General features: G+C 42.2%; 1 protein-coding gene across 1 annotated transcript in view; it reads right to left on the bottom strand.

The window, feature by feature from the left end:
* Window positions 1-1,423: 1,423 nt before the first annotated feature.
* MALL (mal, T cell differentiation protein like) overlaps window positions 1,424-20,498 on the bottom strand; it is a 72,573-nt gene continuing 53,498 nt past the window's right edge. The window contains exons 2-4 of the mRNA XM_085612186.1: window positions 10,733-10,903; window positions 7,265-7,408; window positions 1,424-2,360 (exon numbers count right to left, since the gene is read on the bottom strand). Of these exons, the coding sequence (XP_085468312.1) occupies window positions 2,298-2,360; window positions 7,265-7,408; window positions 10,733-10,903 (378 nt within the window). The 3' untranslated portion in view covers window positions 1,424-2,297. The remainder of the gene's footprint in view (window positions 2,361-7,264; window positions 7,409-10,732; window positions 10,904-20,498) is intronic.

A 20,498-nucleotide genomic window follows, 5' to 3' on the forward strand; every position in this document is an offset into this window, starting at 1 on the left:
GACGTGAGTCCCTTGCTCACTTTGCCACTGGATTCAAGCAGGCCTGGCTGAGGACGGCTGAAATGCCAGAAACCGGTCCTAGGAAGCTTGTTTCCGGTCCAGGGAAGACATGGCTTGGCAGTTCGGGCTGGACTGTTCCCATGAGGCACAGGGTCAGACTGATTTGCATATGGCCATGTCTGAACTGGGGTGGCAGAGTGGGCTAAAGAATGGTGGTGGATTAAACCCAGATCAGTTGACTGGGGGTGAGTGCTTGCAGTGTTCAACACTCCGTCCATCATTTCCTTTGGTTTTGCTTTGTTCGCCATAAGTTGGCAGGTTATGCTCAGACGTGAGTCCCTTGCTCACTTTGCCACTGGATTCAGGCAAGCCTGGCTGAGGACGGCTGAAATGCCAGAAACCGGTCCTAGGAAGCTTGTTTCCGGTCCAGGGAATACATGGCTTGGCAGTTCGGGCTGGACTGTTCCCATGAGGCACATGGTCAGACTGCTTTGCATATGGCCATGTCTGAACTGGGGTGGCAGAGTGGGCTAAAGAACGGTGGTGGATTAAACCCAGATCAGTTGACTGGGGTGAGTGCTTGCAGTGTTCAACACTCCGTCCATCATTTCCTTTGGTTTTGCTTTGTTCGCCATAAGTTGGCAGGGTATGCTCAGACGTGAGTCCCTTGCTCACTTTGCCACTGGATTCAAGCAAGCCTGGCTGAGGACGGCTGAAATGCCAGAAACCGGTCCTAGGAAGCTTGTTTCCGGTCCAGGGAAGACATGGCTTGGCAGTTCGGGCTGGACTGTTCCCATGAGGCACAGGGTCAGACTGATTTGCATATGGCCATGTCTGAACTGGGGTGGCAGAGTGGGCTAAAGAACGGTGGTGGATTAAACCCAGATCAGTTGACTGGGGGTGAGTGCTTGCAGTGTTCAACACTCCGTCCATCATTTCCTTTGGTTTTACCACAGCAGCAAAGAGAAGAAAGGGGTGAAGAATTACAGTCTCCTGGGATTTCACAAAGTGACACTGAAGTCTCTGTGAGATAAGAGAAAGAAGAGACAAGAACTCATTCTGAGACTGCAGTTGAGGCAATTCCAGAATCAACAGATGATCCATGTGAAGGAACAAGTACTAGATCAAGAAGAGTTCCTTACAGTGCAAAAGGGCCACAGAGTCATAGTCGAAGGAGACTGAGATCAAGTCTGTCAGTTTAATGCATGCCACCAACAATCGCTGAATAAAAAGAGTCAAGAGTGACGTGTTTTGCAACCAGTATCCATGCTACCAAGACAGTAGAGCAAAACACGTCCAAAAAGAAAGACTGAATGCTGATGGCACCTCCATCAGGGTTTGAAATTAGATATTGAGTCAGTCTGTCTTTCAGTCTTTGCCTGTAAAACAATGATACTCAAAAATTGAGACACACTCTCCACAGTTTAGGTTTGCCAAAATGCATTTTTATTATCTGATTGTCTCTAGGATCCAGATTCAGATACAGCTGTCTGCTCCTAAACAGATGTTCTGATTGTCAATGTTTCATTGGTAGGATTATTGATCCATTATGAGATCGGTGGATATAATCATATTTAGACTTGTATCTAGTAGCAAATGTATTTTTTCACATTGTTGGCACTGAAGTCTCCAATGAAAGGTTTCCTCTTAAAGGGACACACTTACAAAAGATTTGATGTAATTTGCAAAGCAGGAACACTAACCCTTCCACCACTGAGTAACTGTTTTAAAGTGTGGAAGAGATGTGAGAGGGACAGGTAACAGTACATCAAAAGAAGCAATAAATACAATAATACCAACGAGACATTAATAAAAACAAAATAATACTTGGAAACGCTTTTGTATGAAGCAAGTAGGGAAATTTACATAGGTCTACTATTTGACGCGGTGTGTAGTTATACAATTCTTAGCACAATGGCTGAGGGGTGCAAACATCAGATTCACAAACATTATTGTTGGATTAGGGCCAGTGTTTATGGACACACCACTTATACATACAATATGTTCAAAGAAAAATACTTTCAGTGTGGTAACGTAGAATTGTTCTGTACACGTCTGCACTTTACAGTGTTTTAGCACAGGTAATGACGTCATTAGATGTTACATATTTACAACCTTTTTTTTATTTAAAGGGATTGATAGTTGTCGATAGAACTTTAGGCTCAGAAGAAAGATCTCTCTCTACACGATTTTTTCTTGGGGCCACAATTCAGTTGCAGGTGCGTGACCAGAATCCCAGTTATGACTTCGCTGTTCCGAGTCTTCATGGCTCTGCTCCAAACTGCTTCCAAAAATTGTTATTGCACGTAAGACTGGAAGCTATGTAAAGTATAAAAAAGTGTCGTGATGAAGGCAAACACCTGAAAAAAATTGTGAAAAAATAGTTATTTGCAGATAGGTAACAGAACTAATAACATAGGGCACTTTCAATTTTTTTGAGCATGTGGACATTTACTTCCGCAAAAATTAAGGACCTCATTTATGACGTTTTACCGTAGGGCAGCACCGCAGGCCTCCCTGCTGCGCTGCCCTACGGTAAAAGAAAAGGGCAGGTATGCGTTGTATCTATGATATATGCCGCATTACTGTCCTTTTTCCCTGCGCTGGCACACAATGGGTTGCTGTGTGCCAATGCAGGTACCTTTGCAACATGGTGCAAGGGTGCATGCGCTGATGGGATGATTGTTTTTGTGCAGGAAGGGATACCTTCCTGCACAAAAACAATCACAAGAGGCTTTTTTCCTTTTTCTATGTTGTAGAAAAATTTAAAACGAGGAGAAACAAAGATATTTCTCCTCATTGTGCCTCCCTTACGCCTCCCTTGGGGAATTGTAAGTTTTTGGCACTGCCTCAGATTTACGATTTCTCGTAAATCTGGGGCAGTGTCATAATGCCATGGATGTTGCTGGGAACGCCCCCAACAACACCCATTGCACGCCCCTTTAACGCAGAAAACTGCATTAAAGGGAACCATATATACGAGGCAGCCTTAGGCCAAACAAAGTGGCTTAGTGCTGCCTCGTATATATGGGGCAGGCTCCTATGCCACGGAACGTCACAAAAAGTGATGTTCCGACGGCACAAGGGGCCTCATAAAGGAGTCCCTAAGTTCTCTTTCATACATTATTTGGTTCAGTTCTCCTTGGGGTGGCCTTTGATTCTCTTATGTGACTTGGATTCCCGAGCCATCAGCCGCTGCCTGTGCAGGTAAGGAGCGGTGGGGATGGGTGGGGGTATGGATTTCGACAGACGATGACAAGAGAAAATCAATTATTTTTTCAATTTTCCCTCGTGGTCGTCTATCGAACCCCCCCCCCAACCTGGCCCACCACTCTTACCTACATGGGCCGTGGCTGCAAGCCACCTTCCAGTCCATTTTGTCCTATTCCACATAAATTTAGCTATATACCTGAGGAGGCCCAACTAGTCAGACAAGTCTAGGTTGGCTGTCTTCCTGCACAGAGTATCATTAAATATGACACTGTTGGTGACTAACAACCATTTTGTGACTGTGTTGAGGCAGGTGTTAGCAAATATATGTAATGTAAGTGCACCACCTCCCAGTGCTTCCTTCTAACTTGAGGGCTACCTTAGGGGTGACTTACCAGCACTAGAAAGGAAGGTGTGGGCCTGGCATGGGTTTATTTTTGCAGGTATAAATAGCAGTTTAAACCCGCACACACAAGCTGCAGGGTGGCCCTCTAGACATGTTTTACAGTATTACTTTAGTGGGTGGCACAATGAGTACTGCAGACCATTGGTAGCATTTAATCTACAGGCCCTAAGTACATATTATATCATACACTAGGGACCTATAAATAAATTAAATGTGTCACTTAGGTATGTGCCAATTTTACGATGTTTAAAAGGGAGAGAACAAGCACTTCGCCACTGTTTAGCAGGACTAAAGTGTGCAGTGATTTATGACCAACAAAAACGGTTTGAGCTAAAGAAGGCAAAAATCTGAGCGACTACCACACAAAAGATGGTCATTTCCAACACCAGTTATGGAATAGGAAGCCAGGCAAAAAACTTTTAAAAGTTTCTCTCTTAATTCCTCAGTGTGAATAGTCACAAGTAACTTCAAATTTACAGCTGATGAATTGGAGGTGGGAGGTGGATGTGACGCCTAATAGAGGGTCACCAATTATCATAATTATTCACTTATTGCAAATTGTTTTGAAATCCTTAAGACTCCACCTGTGCTAAATGATTTTTTCATGTGCGTTTGTTAAAATCACAAGTAAGGCACAAGAGTGTCAGTAGAGTGACTCCTAATGAAGGAAGATACATCGCCCAAGCAATGACTTCGAAAATGTGGTCTGCATGCCAGTGTGGGTTCGTGTAATTTCCAAATATTACAAATGGCTGACAAAACTGTCCTGTGCTTTTACTTAGGGCAATTGTTGACAATGAATGAAAAATATCATATTTCTAATATGAGATAGCAATTACTGCCTAGAGCATGTCAAGTAAGAATAATGTCATTGTAGTAGCAGGGCAAGCTTTTTATTTACAATTTGTTCCTTTGTTTAGCCATGCAAATGCAACATTACCCTATCGTCCCTCCCTCGCTTTTCCTTCATTACACCTGAGGAACCCTTGCATCATCAGACCAATCACACGCTAATACATTAATTTAAAATAAACCCTTCTCCACGCCTCCAATTTTCTCCTGTTGTCTGTGACTGTCCTATTCACGCAGCACTGGCTACCCATTTCTTTCTACCTACAAGTCTAACTCTGTTTGGAAAAACTTCCAAAACACTCTGTACAACTGGACTAAAATGAAACACGAGTTATATGTCCTAACAGGTTCAGAAACAATTTTATTTAGACATTTGTCCATAAAACATTCCAAAAACACACTTGACAAACAAAAACTTTAAAAGAACTCCCCTTCTGACTCCCCCCAACCCATTACATTTCGTCTTTAAAATTCAGTATGACAGATCATAAAAACCGAGCAATCCCAACTGCCACATCTAAATATCGCATCTCAGACAATAACTCCACCGCTTTGTTCCTATGAAGAGCATCATATTTAAAAAACAGAAGTCTTAAAAACTTGATTCGATTTGCAAGAGAAAAAACGCAGTCCATAGGAATATGCGTAAGGGTTAATTTAACTTTCAAAGGGCAGGGACAGAGACCACTATTCTTCTACACCCTAGTCCTATGTGGGTGGGACAATAGATTGGATTACATTCGCCCTAGCCCTTAATATTTCATTTCTCAAACCTGGGTCTGGTAACCGTAATAAATAGGTGAAGACACTATCTATAGCAGCGGATTCTCTCAGTGCTCGTTTGCCTGGAAAGGCGAGCCAAGATGTAACGGTGCCACTATTTAAATGGAGGTTCTTAATTGCAATTATTCTGGTTCTAACGGCCTCTGCCCACATCCTTTCACTACTTTGGATCTCTTCCCAACACCAATTGGAGACTTTAACCACCTCATCATCCTCCAACAATGTGTTAAAGTATCTTAGAGCCCGAGTAGAGGCCACCATGTTCCAAGAGACCAGATTGCACTCTCTCCTTATAGCCTGGACCATGATACCTTGGGGGAGTGATAGAAGTCTTTTAAGCACTACCCCTTCCAGTCTGTCCCATTCATAGGTTGGATCAAGAGAAAAGACCTCTCCCCCATACAGGCCTAACTGTGGTATCCTCCCTTCATAGGCCTTTAATATTGGGATATGGCATAGCCCCCCAAATCTACCATTGAATCCAGACAGACAGCTTGCCTGTAATAGGGCTTTCTGCTTGATGGCATCCCAATGCGCACCCCAATTCAAATTTCTCCTAAAAATTCAACCCAAGTATTTATATTGATCCACTTGCTCCACCACCTGTGTACCTAAATACCAGGAAAAATTCTGCACTTTTTTTCCGAAGATCATAATCTTTGTCTTTTCCAGATTAATGCGGAGCTGGTTCTGCTTGCTATAATTGCCAGGGCATTGAGTTTCCCCTGCAGAACAATTGGGGTATAATCCAATAATGCCAAATCGTCTGTATATAGCAGACAAGCAATATGCTGGTCCCCAATTTTAGGCGAAAAAGACTTAGATTGAGAAATAACAGTTGGGAGGTCGGCCAAAAATAAACTAAAAAGTAAGGGTGCTAAAACGCACCCCTGTTGCAGGCCGTTGTCAATAGATATTCTTTGAGACAACCGACCCGACTTGTCTAACTCCACCTGAACCCAGTTACCAAAGTGAAAGGATTGAAGAGCCCCAAGAAGGTTTGGTGGTAGATTCCAGGAAGCAAGTTTTCCCCACAGAATATCCCTGTCTACAGAATCAAAGGCCGTCCAAAAATCTACAAAACAACTGCACAGTCTTTGATTTTCCTCCAGAGCCTTTCGAGTAATGGCCCACAGAGCAAAACAGTGGTTTATGGTGGAATGACCCTCCAGACAACGGAACTAAAATGAAACACAAGTTATATGTCCAAACAGGTTAAACCTCGTATTCGAGGTGCTTTTACCCCCCCGGCCCACTTAACAGATCAAGTAGGTGCACATCGCCCAGAGCTAATCCGATTGGCTGTGCAAATATAAAGACGTATTCTTGTTAGAAGAACTGGCCACCTTTAAACAAATCAAACTATTCTCTGTCCTTAAAAATGCAACAGACTTTCCATGAAAAGATGGGCATGCAGCAGTCTCGCAGGGGTCAGCGGCCCACTGTGCTAAATAGTCCTGCCTGCTGTGATTTGTTCTGTCGGTTCATGTGGAAGCGGTTAAATGGGCAGATGTGCTTGGTGATCTGCTTTAGCATACAGACATTAAACCATTAGTGTCCATCATAGCCACTAAAACAGTGCTTAATTTGATCCGGTGGTTTTCTGTGCTCAGCACCAGCACTTAATTGTCAACACCGGGGCTTGTGACAGTCTGCCACAAGGTGGTGCTGTCTGGCTAATTTAGAGATGAGCACAACAAGAGTTACTTATTAATTCAATATAAAATAAAAAATACTATTACGTGCAGCCCAAGCCATTATTTTAGCCTTGCCTTGGGGGCCTGAAATAGTCCCATTTGCCACACTTGTAGGAGTCCCATGGTTAGTAGTTGTGTTGTTACTATTTTTGGCAGCACTGGCAGGGGTGATGTCTGGTGCAAGTTGCAGTGGCCTCCTGACGAGAGCCCTGGCACTTATTTTGTTACAAATTAAGCACTATACTAAAATGTCAACGCACACATCCAGGTGAAACAAAAACGTACTTTAACCAAATAATTTAGGCACTATACTTACTGTGGCTGCTGTATTGAGGCGGTAGTTAACCAACAAGCCATTGCAATTCCGGTCAATGTTATCAACACAGTATATTGTTGCATTTGCTTGCAAAACGGCAGCACTCAAGTAGAAGATTGCGGTGATTCCATGATAAATAACATCCTGGAAAAAAAGCAGGGTGCGTTTGTAAGATATCAAACAATAGTCAAAAAACTGATCATGAGTTAATGCCTCGCTCTCCTCTCCCTTTTCTGCCCAAAAGGAAAATGTATATCTCCAACTAGAAAGTCTTCCCCTGTACACATCCCCCCCGCTCCAAATTTGTAGGTGCTCCATTATCCTTACTATCAGGAAAGGGATTCATTCCTACCCTTGATAGAAGTAAACTTTGTATCTTTTCCTGGGTCAGAATGGGTGCGGAAAAAAGTTTGTAAATACCAACAAACAAGCCCACATGCACGCGGGCACAAACTTCTAGGATATTTCTGCCGTGGAATACCGCCTACCTGCCAGCGGTCTAAATTTACTCATACAAAAAACCTCATGTTTTTTTTATATATGTAAACTACGTTTTGTGAATTGCAAAAGTGGGTCTATACTCATAAAAAAGCTATTATTTGCGAGTGGAAGCTAAATTTACAAATACAAATACATAGGGAGATACAGACACACATTAAATGTTTAACATGAGTGGAGCAGCTGGAGAATGAGGGAAATAATTGAGGATATGAGGTTTTGGGAGGGAGTGAATGATGGAAACAACAGATCTAAATGTATGTATTCATAAGTCCATGAGATCATGGTGGTTTGGTGCTCGTTTTTGGCATAGGACCCCATGGAAAAATGCTGCCACTAGCCCGTTGGAGGTGATTCTTGGCAGAAAAGATGACAGCAGTGGCAAATAGGAGGGAGACAAACATGGCAAAACGCTGGCCCTATGATACTTAAGTTAAAAAAGGTGGCACCCATGGCATATAGGGGGCACCCATGGCAAAATGCTGGCCCTGGCAAAATGGAGGATATTTTTGGCATGGGGGCACCCGCTGCACATATTTAAAAAAATAAGGGGTCAACTCCTGTGGATTCACAGGCTTCATTGGCTTGACACCCCTTGAAAGGACTTATATATTTAATGAGTGCCCTTTCATAGCCACGGCTTTTTAGCAGATGTAAGTGAAAAGTTTGCTTTAAAATGCTGAATTTGGCACATTTTTAAAAAAAACGCTTGTGGGGAGAACCCCTTACTCCCGAACCCATTAAAAAGAGCTCTGGCTCATTTGCTTTGCTCAGAACAATTTAGTGCAAATATTGTATTACACCTCACTGTTTTCAATGTTTAAGTTAGAACCCTAATATAGATGCAGCCAAAAGAGGCATTTGTGTTATATTTTTATTTTAATGACAGTTATAATGGAACTTCAATCATCTCAATTATTGTGATAACATCAGGGTTAAGATGAAGTGACATCACTTCCTGGGAAGATTCAGGGAAAAATGTCATATGATGTCTCTTCCCTTAATGTCAAAGGGTGTATGATGTCACTTCCCCTACCCCAGGCATTTTGGTGAATCAAAGTCATTGCAAACTGCCTAATCTTCCCAGGTGGTGCTAATTTGCACTTCAGTGGCAATTACGATTCTATTACATTTTGTATGCGTTAGATATTTTGTTCCGGTCATGTTCTGGAGACAAAAATCTATTTTTGCATTTTCATATGAATTGTTCGGTTGTATGATGCTACAATGCATGCCATTACAACACATGCCGTTACAACGCATACCTTTATCCCAACTTGCTGTCGGGGGTGCGCTGGAAGTTGGAATAGTATAATTTACTATTCCAACTCCAGGGTGTGCAACAGTAGGGACGGTGTTTGGTGTTGGAGTTAACTCCAACACCATCTATCCCCTGCAACAAGCCTTTCGCGTTGTAACGATATGCGTTGAAATGGCGTGCGTTGTAACGCTCTCGTTGTAAAAGGTTGTTTCCCTTGTGAGAATTGATTGTTGCTGCTTCAAAATACCACTAATTACCACAAAGAGAAATGGAACAATAAGGCACAGGCTCGCAGAATGTATTATTAGGCTAAAATGCATCTTTCTGCAAATTACAGTGATTCAAGGAATTGGGTATTGAAGGACTGAAGCAAGCAACAATGAGACTTTTCTTGTGTGTCCAGGGTTCTTTTGCAGGTAGCTAAGTGGCCTTAGCAAATTAACAGGTAGTAGTAGATGTAAGTGCACTCTGGGCAGGAAAGAAAATATACATATTGTGTCCTTAACGTGCCTCGCCATTGAGGCACACGAGGAGCATCTGTGATTTTAACAACGTTCAAATAGCAAATCTAAGAATGGTCAAGGGTGGAGTCGGCAATAGCGTGTCACATTATTGGTATCACTATAATCTGAAAGCAGGGGCCTGCTTTCAATTAGCCATTTTAGTTAACCGCTCCCCCAGACATTAGCATCTACACTAGTAAAGAAATGAAGAAATTAAAGAAGTCCCACTGAAAAAAGATGACAAAAATGAAAACCTTATCGTTTCACTGGAGTAGCAAAGGTGTCATGTGCGCTAACGCAAGCAATGAATAATTGACCCTTCCCTTGGTTAAGTTATAGGAGAGAGCCATAAGTGCGGTGCTGCGGTCCGCTGCTGCACTACAGATGGTTGTGGCACTGTCTTCTTTTAGTGGTATTCTGCATTAACAGAATTATGCAATCAATCAAAGGTGTTGAAACACCAGCAATAAATTGACACAGTGACACCTTAAGAACCAGGGGGTCATTATGATGGCGGAGGGCCCGCCACTGACGGCCTGTCCGTGGTGGGCCCTCTGCCATCGTACTGCGGTTTTCCACCCGCCAGTTGACAATGGCAGGTGGAAACGAGGCGATCGGAGAGACTGACTGCCACAGTTCCGACTGGCGGTTATTTTCTGATCCCCTGTTGCAGCAGCCGAATTGCCCAGCATGCAGCAGTGCCTGTCAAGCACCGCTGTCAGGATAATGTTGTCCCTTTTCGCCAGTCGTTTTGCGGTGGTCGACCTGCCACAAAACGGCAGGCGGAAACGGATTTAGGGGGCCATAGCGGGCCCCCCTTCATCCCTGGGCTCGGGGCAAGGGCACTGGGGGGACCTACAAATCCCTGCATCATGTGGCAGGCACTGCATGGTCATTCTTTTTGTATTGCGGCGGGGTCTGCTAACCGCATTACTGTTGCAATACAGTAGTTAGGTAATGCGACTGCCACTGTGGCGGTCGCATCCTAATGCGGTCAATGGGTGGGCCGCCTTGTAGGCGGCCGGTCCCACTACCACAACGGTGGCGGATGGACTGAAGTCCGTCCGCCATCGGGATGACCCCCTAGATACCTTTTTAAGCAAACTCATAGCTATAATAATTTATATTACCAGGAAACAGAATGGTGGATCGTGGATGCTATTAGTAACACCATGTGCATTGTGAAACACTCAGACTCATGCTTACCACTATTCGCCAAGTGCTGCAGTTATTTTTGTGAAATCCAAATAGGTACACCATCAGCAGTATCATGGAAAAGAAGAAAGAGCTGACCGACACGTACATCACCCATCCTTGGCTAATCGTTATCCATACTCTGGTAGCAGCGACAAGGATCCACACCCAGGCTCCAAATATCTGTGAAAGAAAAGGGACAGTAAATGTTACACTCTATATCCTTTTTTCATCCTTTTTGATTTCATTCACTCCCATCCCGCCTAACACAAATAAAAAATTAGGGCCTGATTTGGATGTTGGTGAACGTGTTACTCCATCACAATGGTATCCTGTCTGCCGAAATATAAATCCCGTAGATTAGAATGGGATTTATATTTCGATGGAAAGGATATCCGGAACCATTGTAATGGAGTAACTCATCTGCCAAGATCTAAATCAGGTCCTAAGTCTGACACTGTTCATCAGTTTCATCGACCCACCATTTTGTGACTGTTGTTGAAAATAGTAGGTAGATGTGAGCAAACATGTGCGATATTAATGCACTATCTCCCAGTGCCTCCTTCCAACTTGAGACACATTTGTTAAGTAGGTTGGCAACTGACTAAACAGCTGAAACTGAAAGAATGGTTGAGAATGGAGATAGCTTTTGATGCAAGTGGATCAACAGATGTAGCTAGTATTGGCAGTACAGCCCATCTCGACAGCGCCTTTGTAAACGGCATTGCAGAGGCTGAAAGTGTAGCCCTGAGGCTATGTACCTGGTAATTCGAACTGCAGCAGAGAAGATACATAAAAGGATGCAAGAAAAACTGATTAAGAAAATGTGGGGCTGGATTGATAGTTTGCTTTGATTTACGCTTGCAGAACTTCTGGATGAGACCTAAAATCCAGAAGGAGGCCAGGAGTACTACAAGACTGTGGTCTGTGACTGGGGTTGAATGTTTTGCCAATGTGCAACATTCCGTCCATCATCGTGTGTGTTTTGCTGTACTACAAGAGTGAGTCATACCGACTTCAAAATCTTTGGGAATTGAACCTTATGAGTGTCCTTGCAGAGGTGGAATCTCATATTCTATGTAGCCAAGTGTGAAAACGTGATTTTGGGCTGGAAAAACCGAGATGGGAAAAAATGTTCAATCGGCGATCAAGCAGGTCAGGGATTTTGTGGATATTTTAATCTCTAAGACCACAAATAGACAAGATGGTGTTTGAACAACATATAGATTTAAAAATATTGGTAGACAGAAATATCTGAAATTAAATATTGTGGCACACAAATATTGTGATGCACAAATATCGTTAACAAGAATATCGTTTTTGAGGTAAATAATATGGATATTTTTAATATAATTTTCACTAACATAGTGGTTAAAAATAGCTTTTTAAAAATTATTTGAATGTGTTTTAGTTAATATTTTAATTTTATGTTACTATTCTTTATATGAATGTTATTAATTGTTTTAAAATATAGCTTACAATTTCAATAATTTAGAATATATTTATTAATTTTTAATAGTAATTTATAGTGTTGTAGCGGGTTGTTGGGTTTGTAGGGGGACAGGGTGGGATGTTAGGTAATAATTAATTGAGAATGATTTAATACATTTTATTTAATTATATGATTTATATTTATTATGTAATTTAAGCACTGCCGATTCATTTTCGTTATAAGTTATTTGTGGTCTGTTAGGTTTGTAGGAGTATAGGGTGGGAGGCTAATTAAGTCATAATAACAGTTAGTTATTAATAGTTAATTAATTATTGAATTGATTTTTAATTATATATTTTATGGAAAACATAGTTATTTGACTTATAAATTTATTGCGCGCTGGTAGCTTTGTAGGGGTGGGAAGTTAGTTAAGAAATAATTAATTAACTATTAATTATTATTTGTAAATTAATTATTTTATTTTATTTTAAATATGTAAATCGTGGAAAAATTTCCCTACTCTTGCATAGACTGTAGTAGGAACAGTAAAATTAACCTATTTTCAGATCAACACTTTCTCTACTGTTGTGTTGCTTGGAGTGAGAATAGTAAATTTCATCCCTCTTAAATCCATCGTTTTACCTTCTGTTGGAGAGACTGGAGTGGAAATAGTGAGTTTTACCCCTCCAAAGTCCAACACTTTCCTTACTGTTGTGCTGTTTGGAGTGTAAATAGTAAATTTTACCCCTACTGTTCCAGAGATTGAAGTGGTAATACTAAACTGCACCCCTCCAAATCCAACACTGGCCCTACTGTTGCGGTCACTGGAGTGGTAATAGTAAATTTCACCCCTCCTCAATTCAACGCTTTCCCTATTGTTGTGCTGTTTGGACTGAGAACAGTAAATATATTTAACCTCCCCAAATTCCAACACTTTCCCTACTGTTTTGTGGACCAGAGTGGGAATAATACATTTCTCCCCTCTAAAGTCCAATGCAGTTGCTTAGACTGGAGTGAGCATAGTAAATGTCACCCCTCCAAAGTCCAATGCTTTTCCTACTTTTGCACTGACTGAAGTGGGAATAGTAAAGCTAACTCCTTCGAAGTCCAAAACTTTCTCTATTATTGCTGTGAGTGGAGTAGGAATAGTAAATCTAATGCCTCTAAAGTTAAACACCTTTCCTACTGTTGCATAAACTAGAGTGGAAATAGCATATTTGATATTCTTAGACTCCTACAGTTGTCATAATATTGGTAAATACATTTTATATCAATCAGTTTTTTTTAAATATTTCATATTATTTGTTTTATTTTTAAATGTATTTTAATATTTATAGTATTATTTGTAAATGTGTTTTGGGGATTTTTCAATTTGTAATATTTTATTACATTTGTGTACATTTATTAATATGTTTGTTCTTATTTAATTGTTTAAATTTGATATGATTTTATTGTGTATGAATTTAATATATAAACTATGTATGAAACTCTGTGAATACTCGAGTCATGCACATGCAGAATGAACAGCCAAAGATTTAATACGAATGCTCCAGCCCCTGCCACGCATTTCGCCCCCACGGCCTTGATCACACATGGGAGATCAGTGATACCAAATCATTTATACACATATATCAAGTGCTTGACAAAGCGGTAAACATGAACGGAGGACTGGCGTTACATTCTACTAAATATTTTAAATGTATTACTACAACTATATATATATTATGTTGCACTGTACAAATATATATTTTTTGATTTATAAATACGAACACATATCTGTGTGTGTGTTCATATAAGTATATCATTTTATATCATAATAAATATTGGTGGAACATATTTAATTTACATTTTATTAAATGTATATATTAACATATTTAACATTTCCTACTTTAAACCATATATTTTTAAAAATCTATATTTTTGTCTATTTTTGTACAATATTAGTGTCAACGACTTCTTTTCTGATATTTTTGTACTTGCCATTATAAGTATAGGAGCACAATAAAGTGATAAACAATATTTTTATCAACTATATTGTTTACCACAATATTGTGTCAGTGATCTGGTACAGGGAGATGTTTTTCAGAAGTTTTATGATTGAAGTAACGATTTGCATAGATATAATGGATAGGGTTAAGACTATGCTAGGTTTTAGGGTTGCCTTATGGTTAGAGCCACAGTATCTGAAGATGTGAGTGATGGTATAAGAAGAAAGGAAAGGAGAGGTGTAACACAGCAGCTTGAATGGGATGTATGCCCCAGTATATCATTGAAACAACATGTGTAAGGGGGAAAAAATATTTTTAGCACGTTTGACTGTAGATACGCATGCTTAGCATACCCCTGCCATTTAGTGTTGGGCTCACACATTTGCAAGTTGTTTTTCTTCGAAGAAGATTCTCAAGTCACAAATGTGGTGGGATCTCTCCTTTTGGTGTACATTGAGCATGGGTATCAACTAAATGTAAGATTGTATTGCCCACCATCAGGATCAGATGTACACCAGCTGGGCTCTAGGGTTGTGTTTCGAACACATTCTGTATGTCCCGTTCAGTTTCTTATGGTTCACGGCGAGTCGAGAAAGCTCAAGTCCTTTCATCTCTCCATTGCCTGAAGACACCAAAGACCGTGGTCAATGTCCCAGTTACGATGGCTTCACAGCCCTCAAAAGGCAAGTAATGTCTCCAGTCCTCCGTTGCCGGAGAATGCTGAACGGGTGATGGAACAGACAACTTTTCAAAATTACCCCTGCTGTAATTCAAAATTCCTGTGGGTCGATGACTACAAAGTGTGTAACTTGCATCTGTTCCCCAAACATGACGATGCCTACTATGCATCATTCCTCATCTTTAGATTCCAGAAGACATGATGAAATTGGAGGGAGTGATGATGGGCACACTGGAGAACGTACCAGCAAAGCTCCACCAGGACCCATGACATCTTAGTGGAGAAAGATTTCCTCACACCAAAGAACAAGAAAAGGCAGACCCATCTTGTCTCTTTGCTGTGCAACCAAAGCCACTCCAGAGACAGTGTCTTCCAGTGAGTCAAATAATTAGGCAATGGAGGACTTTGAGCTGACGCCAAAGGCTAGTGGCCTGCACACCACAATTATGCCTAGGGTCATAAGTATGCCATAGGCCCACACCAGCAAGACAGAACCTCAACAGAAGTCCCATACAGAAGTAGAGCACCTCTCCCATGAGAGTTGGGCATCAAGCCCTGAACACCGAGACAAAGAAAAGGCAAGCCAGAGGCACCCGCCAGCTTAAAGCTCCAGTTAGTACCAGCAAAGAACTTTGGAACAGGGCAAGCCTCCACCAAAGTTTATTTGACCAACATCAGCCGTCAAGCCTGAGGCGCCTCAAGGAAAATAAACACCATCAATCTCCAAAGACTTCATCTATGCCTGAGCACAAGACTCCAGCAGCACTAAAGCCCTCCTCGAAAACCAAGCCAAAGGTGAACCCAAAGCCTAGGCCTATGTGGGCTTGTGGAGCCAAGGACGTCAAGGCTTCGCTACTCAAGAAACTTCAACAACAAATCGATGCCAGGCAAAAGCATCTATTAATTCACGCTGTTACTGGAAAGATCTCACAAAAGTAACCTCCAAAGGCACCTCCAGAACTTCGTCCTCGATAGAGAAGGCTCTCTTTAGAAGGGGAGACTCCCTCCAAACCTCCCTCACCGGAGCTAGCACTGAAAAATCGAAAGGACAGAGTCATAAGTCCTCTTCTGCTGCCATAAAGCCCACCTCTTTCTCCTCCACCACCTTTATGTCCCCTCACCACCGCACCCATACACACCATCCTCAATGCCTTTTCCAGAGTCAGCATAGTCCCCTCTCTGACAGATACCGACCCAGGCATTCCTAAGGGCCCCTCCACTATAATGATCAGCAATCAAGGCCAGGGTCTACTGATGATCTCTGGGACAACCATAATGTAAATCCCCTCACCCCCAAGTGATTCAGATGTTGGACACTATCCAGTAAATGGGCATCCACAACACCACAGCCTTTCATTAAATACTTGAAAGAAAGGGCTGAAGCCTTTAATAAGGTGGACATGAATGTCACCTAAGAGCAGAACACCTGCCTTGTGGAGACGCTCTCCAAGCCATAGCACACAATCCAATTGGTACCTAAGTTGAAGGTCATGCTAAAATCTGCTCCTGATAACTTTAAGGAACCTGTCAAGGACATGCTAGTGACCCAATAGGTTAAAAAGAAATTCCCTTAGGGACCCCGTGTAAATGAAGGGTTGGGTTTTTCCGGACTCTCTGGTGGCCCACTGCGTCCACCAGTGTGCCTCTGTCCAGGTCACAAGCCATGCTTCTCCTTCATACAAGGAGAGCAAAAAGACTGATGACTGATTCAGGGGGCAAGAGTATATTTTTGAAAGAGGGGGGACCCCTACAATGGCAATGAGCTTGCAAGTCGCAGGGAAGAACCAGTTTGGTAAAGAAGCAATAGAAAGCTGTCTATTCAATCTGGGAATAAAACATTTTAGCCATCATGAAAACAAATGTAATCACAATATGTGCCACTAATGACTACTGACTGAAACATTATATGAAAATATTTTATGTCATTATTAAATCTCTTTTTATAGTTTTTGATTTTGATCAATATTTTAAATATACATATGTACAGATACAGTAGTTAAACACATATAATAAATACATGAAGGGAAAGAAAACATCAATCCAAATAATACAGTCAATGCTTGTATCTGTTTTCAGAAACTTGACAGATTTGATGTAGGCTAGCGGTAGATGACAACTACACTAGGGGTGGGCGGAATTTGCGAAATTCACTTTCGCAAATTATCGCGAAAATGTTAAAAATCTCCGCAAACACGCGGAAATCTCGCGAAGATGCGGTAGTTTTTTTCCCGCCCGTTCGCGGTATTTTCAGCATGGTCGCGGCTCGCCAACTTGCCCATGCGGTTGCTCGCGGGCGCGGCCATCTTGTTTTCACTTGTCTCGCGGTGCATGATCGTGAGAAGAAAGACGTGATCACGCGATGCATGACGTTACGACGGGCGCGAACTGTCGCGAGACAGCGCAAATGGCTACCAACAATCCAACATCTCGTGGAGAACGCGACCGGATCGGGAAAACTTGTCGGCGAACGCGGGGATTCTGTTAAGGCGATCGCGCACACGCGAGAATGTATTATTTTACAGCGCGAGCAAGAAACAAATTATCGCTGAGCTGCGGAAATTTTGACATTTTCGCGCTTTCCGCGGAACGCGAAAATGCCAAATTATCGCAATTTCCGCGAACGGAACGGAATTTTGGCCCAGGCCTAAACTACACGCGTTTCGGCACTTCTGCCTTCGTCAGGAAACCGTCTATAGAGAGAAAAATTAGGATGGTAATAGTAATATGCCACCCAGGATAAGATAAAATACTGCTTTGGTAGTTACCGAAAGCGTAAACTGATGATAAAAAGAAATTGCGTGAAACGTCTGCCGCTATTGTTCATATTAATACTCTGGGTCCTTAGGAGGTTTGGGCCGCAATTGGCGCAATTACTTGATGGACCGAGGAGCCGAGGTAGATCTTTATAAGCTGTTATGTAATGTCCCCAGACCTGGTTAAATTTTCAGGGGTCCACAAATATTCTCACAGCGTATGTATTCGGTCATTGAGCCAACATAATTGAATTTTCTGTATTTGAAGGGAACTCCTTCCAAGATTGAAGCTGTAAAACCACCCTGAACGATAACAGCCTTAAGGTTTATAGGCTTCCATGCTGCAAATTGCATCAAGATCGTTTGCAGCAAGGCTTAAAAGAGGGGTATCTATCTCTCTACTTTCTGATCCCCAAATGGATGACTCTCTTAGGCTTATCCTTGACCTCAGGCCTCTTGATCACTGCTTTGTATCTGAATATTTTTGCTTGACATCTCTGCAAGATGTCATCCCCCTACTTCAACAGGGTGATTTCATGATGGCCCTCGATCTCAGGAATCCCTGTTTCCACATACCCATCCACCCTGCTCTTCTATGGAACCTTTTCTTTGTGGTAGGTGGACAACACTACTATTTCAAAGTACTTCCCTTCAGGGTCACCACAGCTCCAAGGGTATTAACAAAGTCCCTAGGAGTGGTAGCTGCGCATTTGCAGAGGGAGGGTAGTCACATTTTCTCCTACCTCAATGACTGACTGATCAAGAGCAGCAGCAAACTGCAGTGTCTAGTCCACACACAAATAGTGGTGTCCTTGCTCCACAGAGGTGGGTGCACCGTAAATCCCACCAAATCACATCTACAACCTCTACTGATACAACCCTTTCTAGGTTCCATGTGGGATGTGGTCACTGGAAACGTTTACCCAACCAGCAGAGAGTGGCGATCTTATAGCAGCTGTCACCTCTTTTTCAGCCCTATTGCCAGCTCACAGTACTAACAGTGGCATGCCTTGTTGGGATGATGGCCTCATGTATCGCCGCTGACCCCCATGAAAGACCTTCCCTGCAGCCCCCTAAAAGAGTACCTTGCGCCTCAATGATCTTAAGCAGAGGATCACTGTGAATATCTAGCGTTAGTTCAGATCAGTGCTCATCGCTTTCTGGAGTGGTGGAATAGCAACAATCTGTTACAAGGAAGGTCTTTCGCAGCCCCTATAGTGCAGGTGAGCATTACCTCAGATGCCTCTGTTTTAGGGTAGCATGTACATCTCGACAACATGAATGTATAGAGAATGTGGTCCTCTGAACAGCAGGTATGCCAAAACAAACACCTGGAGCTGCTAGCATTTCACCTAGCTTGGAATGTCATTCGGAGCAAAGTAGCCCTAATTAAAACAGACAATATGACTGCTATGTACTACTTACAGAAACAGGGCAGGACTCACTCCTCTAAATGTTTCAGTTTGCACAAGGTATTTGGAAAAGGGCATTCTGCCACAGCATTCGCCTCTTTGCGGAGCATCTTCCAGGGGTTGAAAGACTTCGCAGACTTGCTCAGCAGGCCTCATCAACAAGTAGACAAGTGGGAACTACTCCTGCAAGTCCTACATAGATAATTTAATTGTTGGGTTCATCATTGGGGCACCCCTCAAATAGACCTGTTCACCACCCCAGAAAATGCAAAATGCTCAAACTTCACTTTAAGATACCCACACCCACAGTCTATTGCAATGCACTATGGATAAATTGTCAGGAATATTTACCTCTGCTATTCCACCTCTCCTGCTGCTTCCTGACATGGTGAGAAAACTGAGTCAAAAAATCACTGACACTCGTTCTCATAGCTCCAACCTGAGCTGGAAAACCCTGGTACTCCAGTCTCCTGGAGATGTCCGTCAGCCCTCACAAGAGACTCCTGCTCAAGCTGGACCTTCTCACATAGAAGGAAGGTTACGTCTGGATCCCCTACAGCTCAACCTTCAATTTGGCAACTGATGGCCTAAAATTCAGGTACCTCAACCTTCTCAATCAATGCTTCCCTATCTTATAGGCAATACTACAGACCACAACACAGGGCTTTTTTGCGACAAAATGGAAAAGGTTTGCTCACCAATGTATTTCTAACACACTTGACCCTCTGAAGCTCACTATACACGACTTTATTAGATGCCTCTTACACTTATAGAAAGCAGGCCTCACCTACACTGCCATTTGCCTACACTTAGCTGCAATTGGAGCCTACATGCAATATAGGGAACACTCGTTCCTCTTTGGAATTCCATTTGTTAAGGTCTTCATGAAGGGTCCAAGAGAGTTGTACTCCTTGGAGTGCCTCCTGCTCTCATGGGGTGTCTTACTGTAGTCCTCACCAGGGTCAAGGGACCATCTTTTGAACCTCCACATTCATGACCCGTCAGTTCCTTTCCTAGAAGGTGGCCTTACCTGTTTGAAACCCATTATTGAACTGCAAGCGCTCACTCTACAAGAGCCCTTCATACAGTTCCACAAAGACAGAATTTTTTCTTAGGCTAAACCTAAGTTCCTCTCTAAGGTGGATCACCCTACCATCTTTACCAAATTAGAGAACTCTGTCTTTTTCATGCATCCATACTCGGATGCAGAAAGGGCATTGCACATATCATATATATTTGAAAGAGCTCTACTGTATCACATTATAGGTCCAAGCCTTTCTGTAAATCTGATCACCTCTTTCTTGCATTTGCAAAACCTAATGGCATCTCATCTCCAAAGAATGTATAGCTTGTTGGATAATTAAATGCATCCAGACCTGCTACAACAAAGCTAAACCATGGCTCACTCCACTCATAGAAAAGGAATGACCATGGCCTTTTTAGGTAACATTTTATTCGCGGATATTGTTAAGGCAGCCACTTGGTCAACACTACACACTTTTACCAAGATTTAT

The sequence above is a fragment of the Triturus cristatus genome, chromosome 6, assembly GCF_964204655.1.
Source record: "Triturus cristatus chromosome 6, aTriCri1.1, whole genome shotgun sequence".
Classification (NCBI taxonomy): Eukaryota; Metazoa; Chordata; class Amphibia; order Caudata; family Salamandridae; genus Triturus; species Triturus cristatus.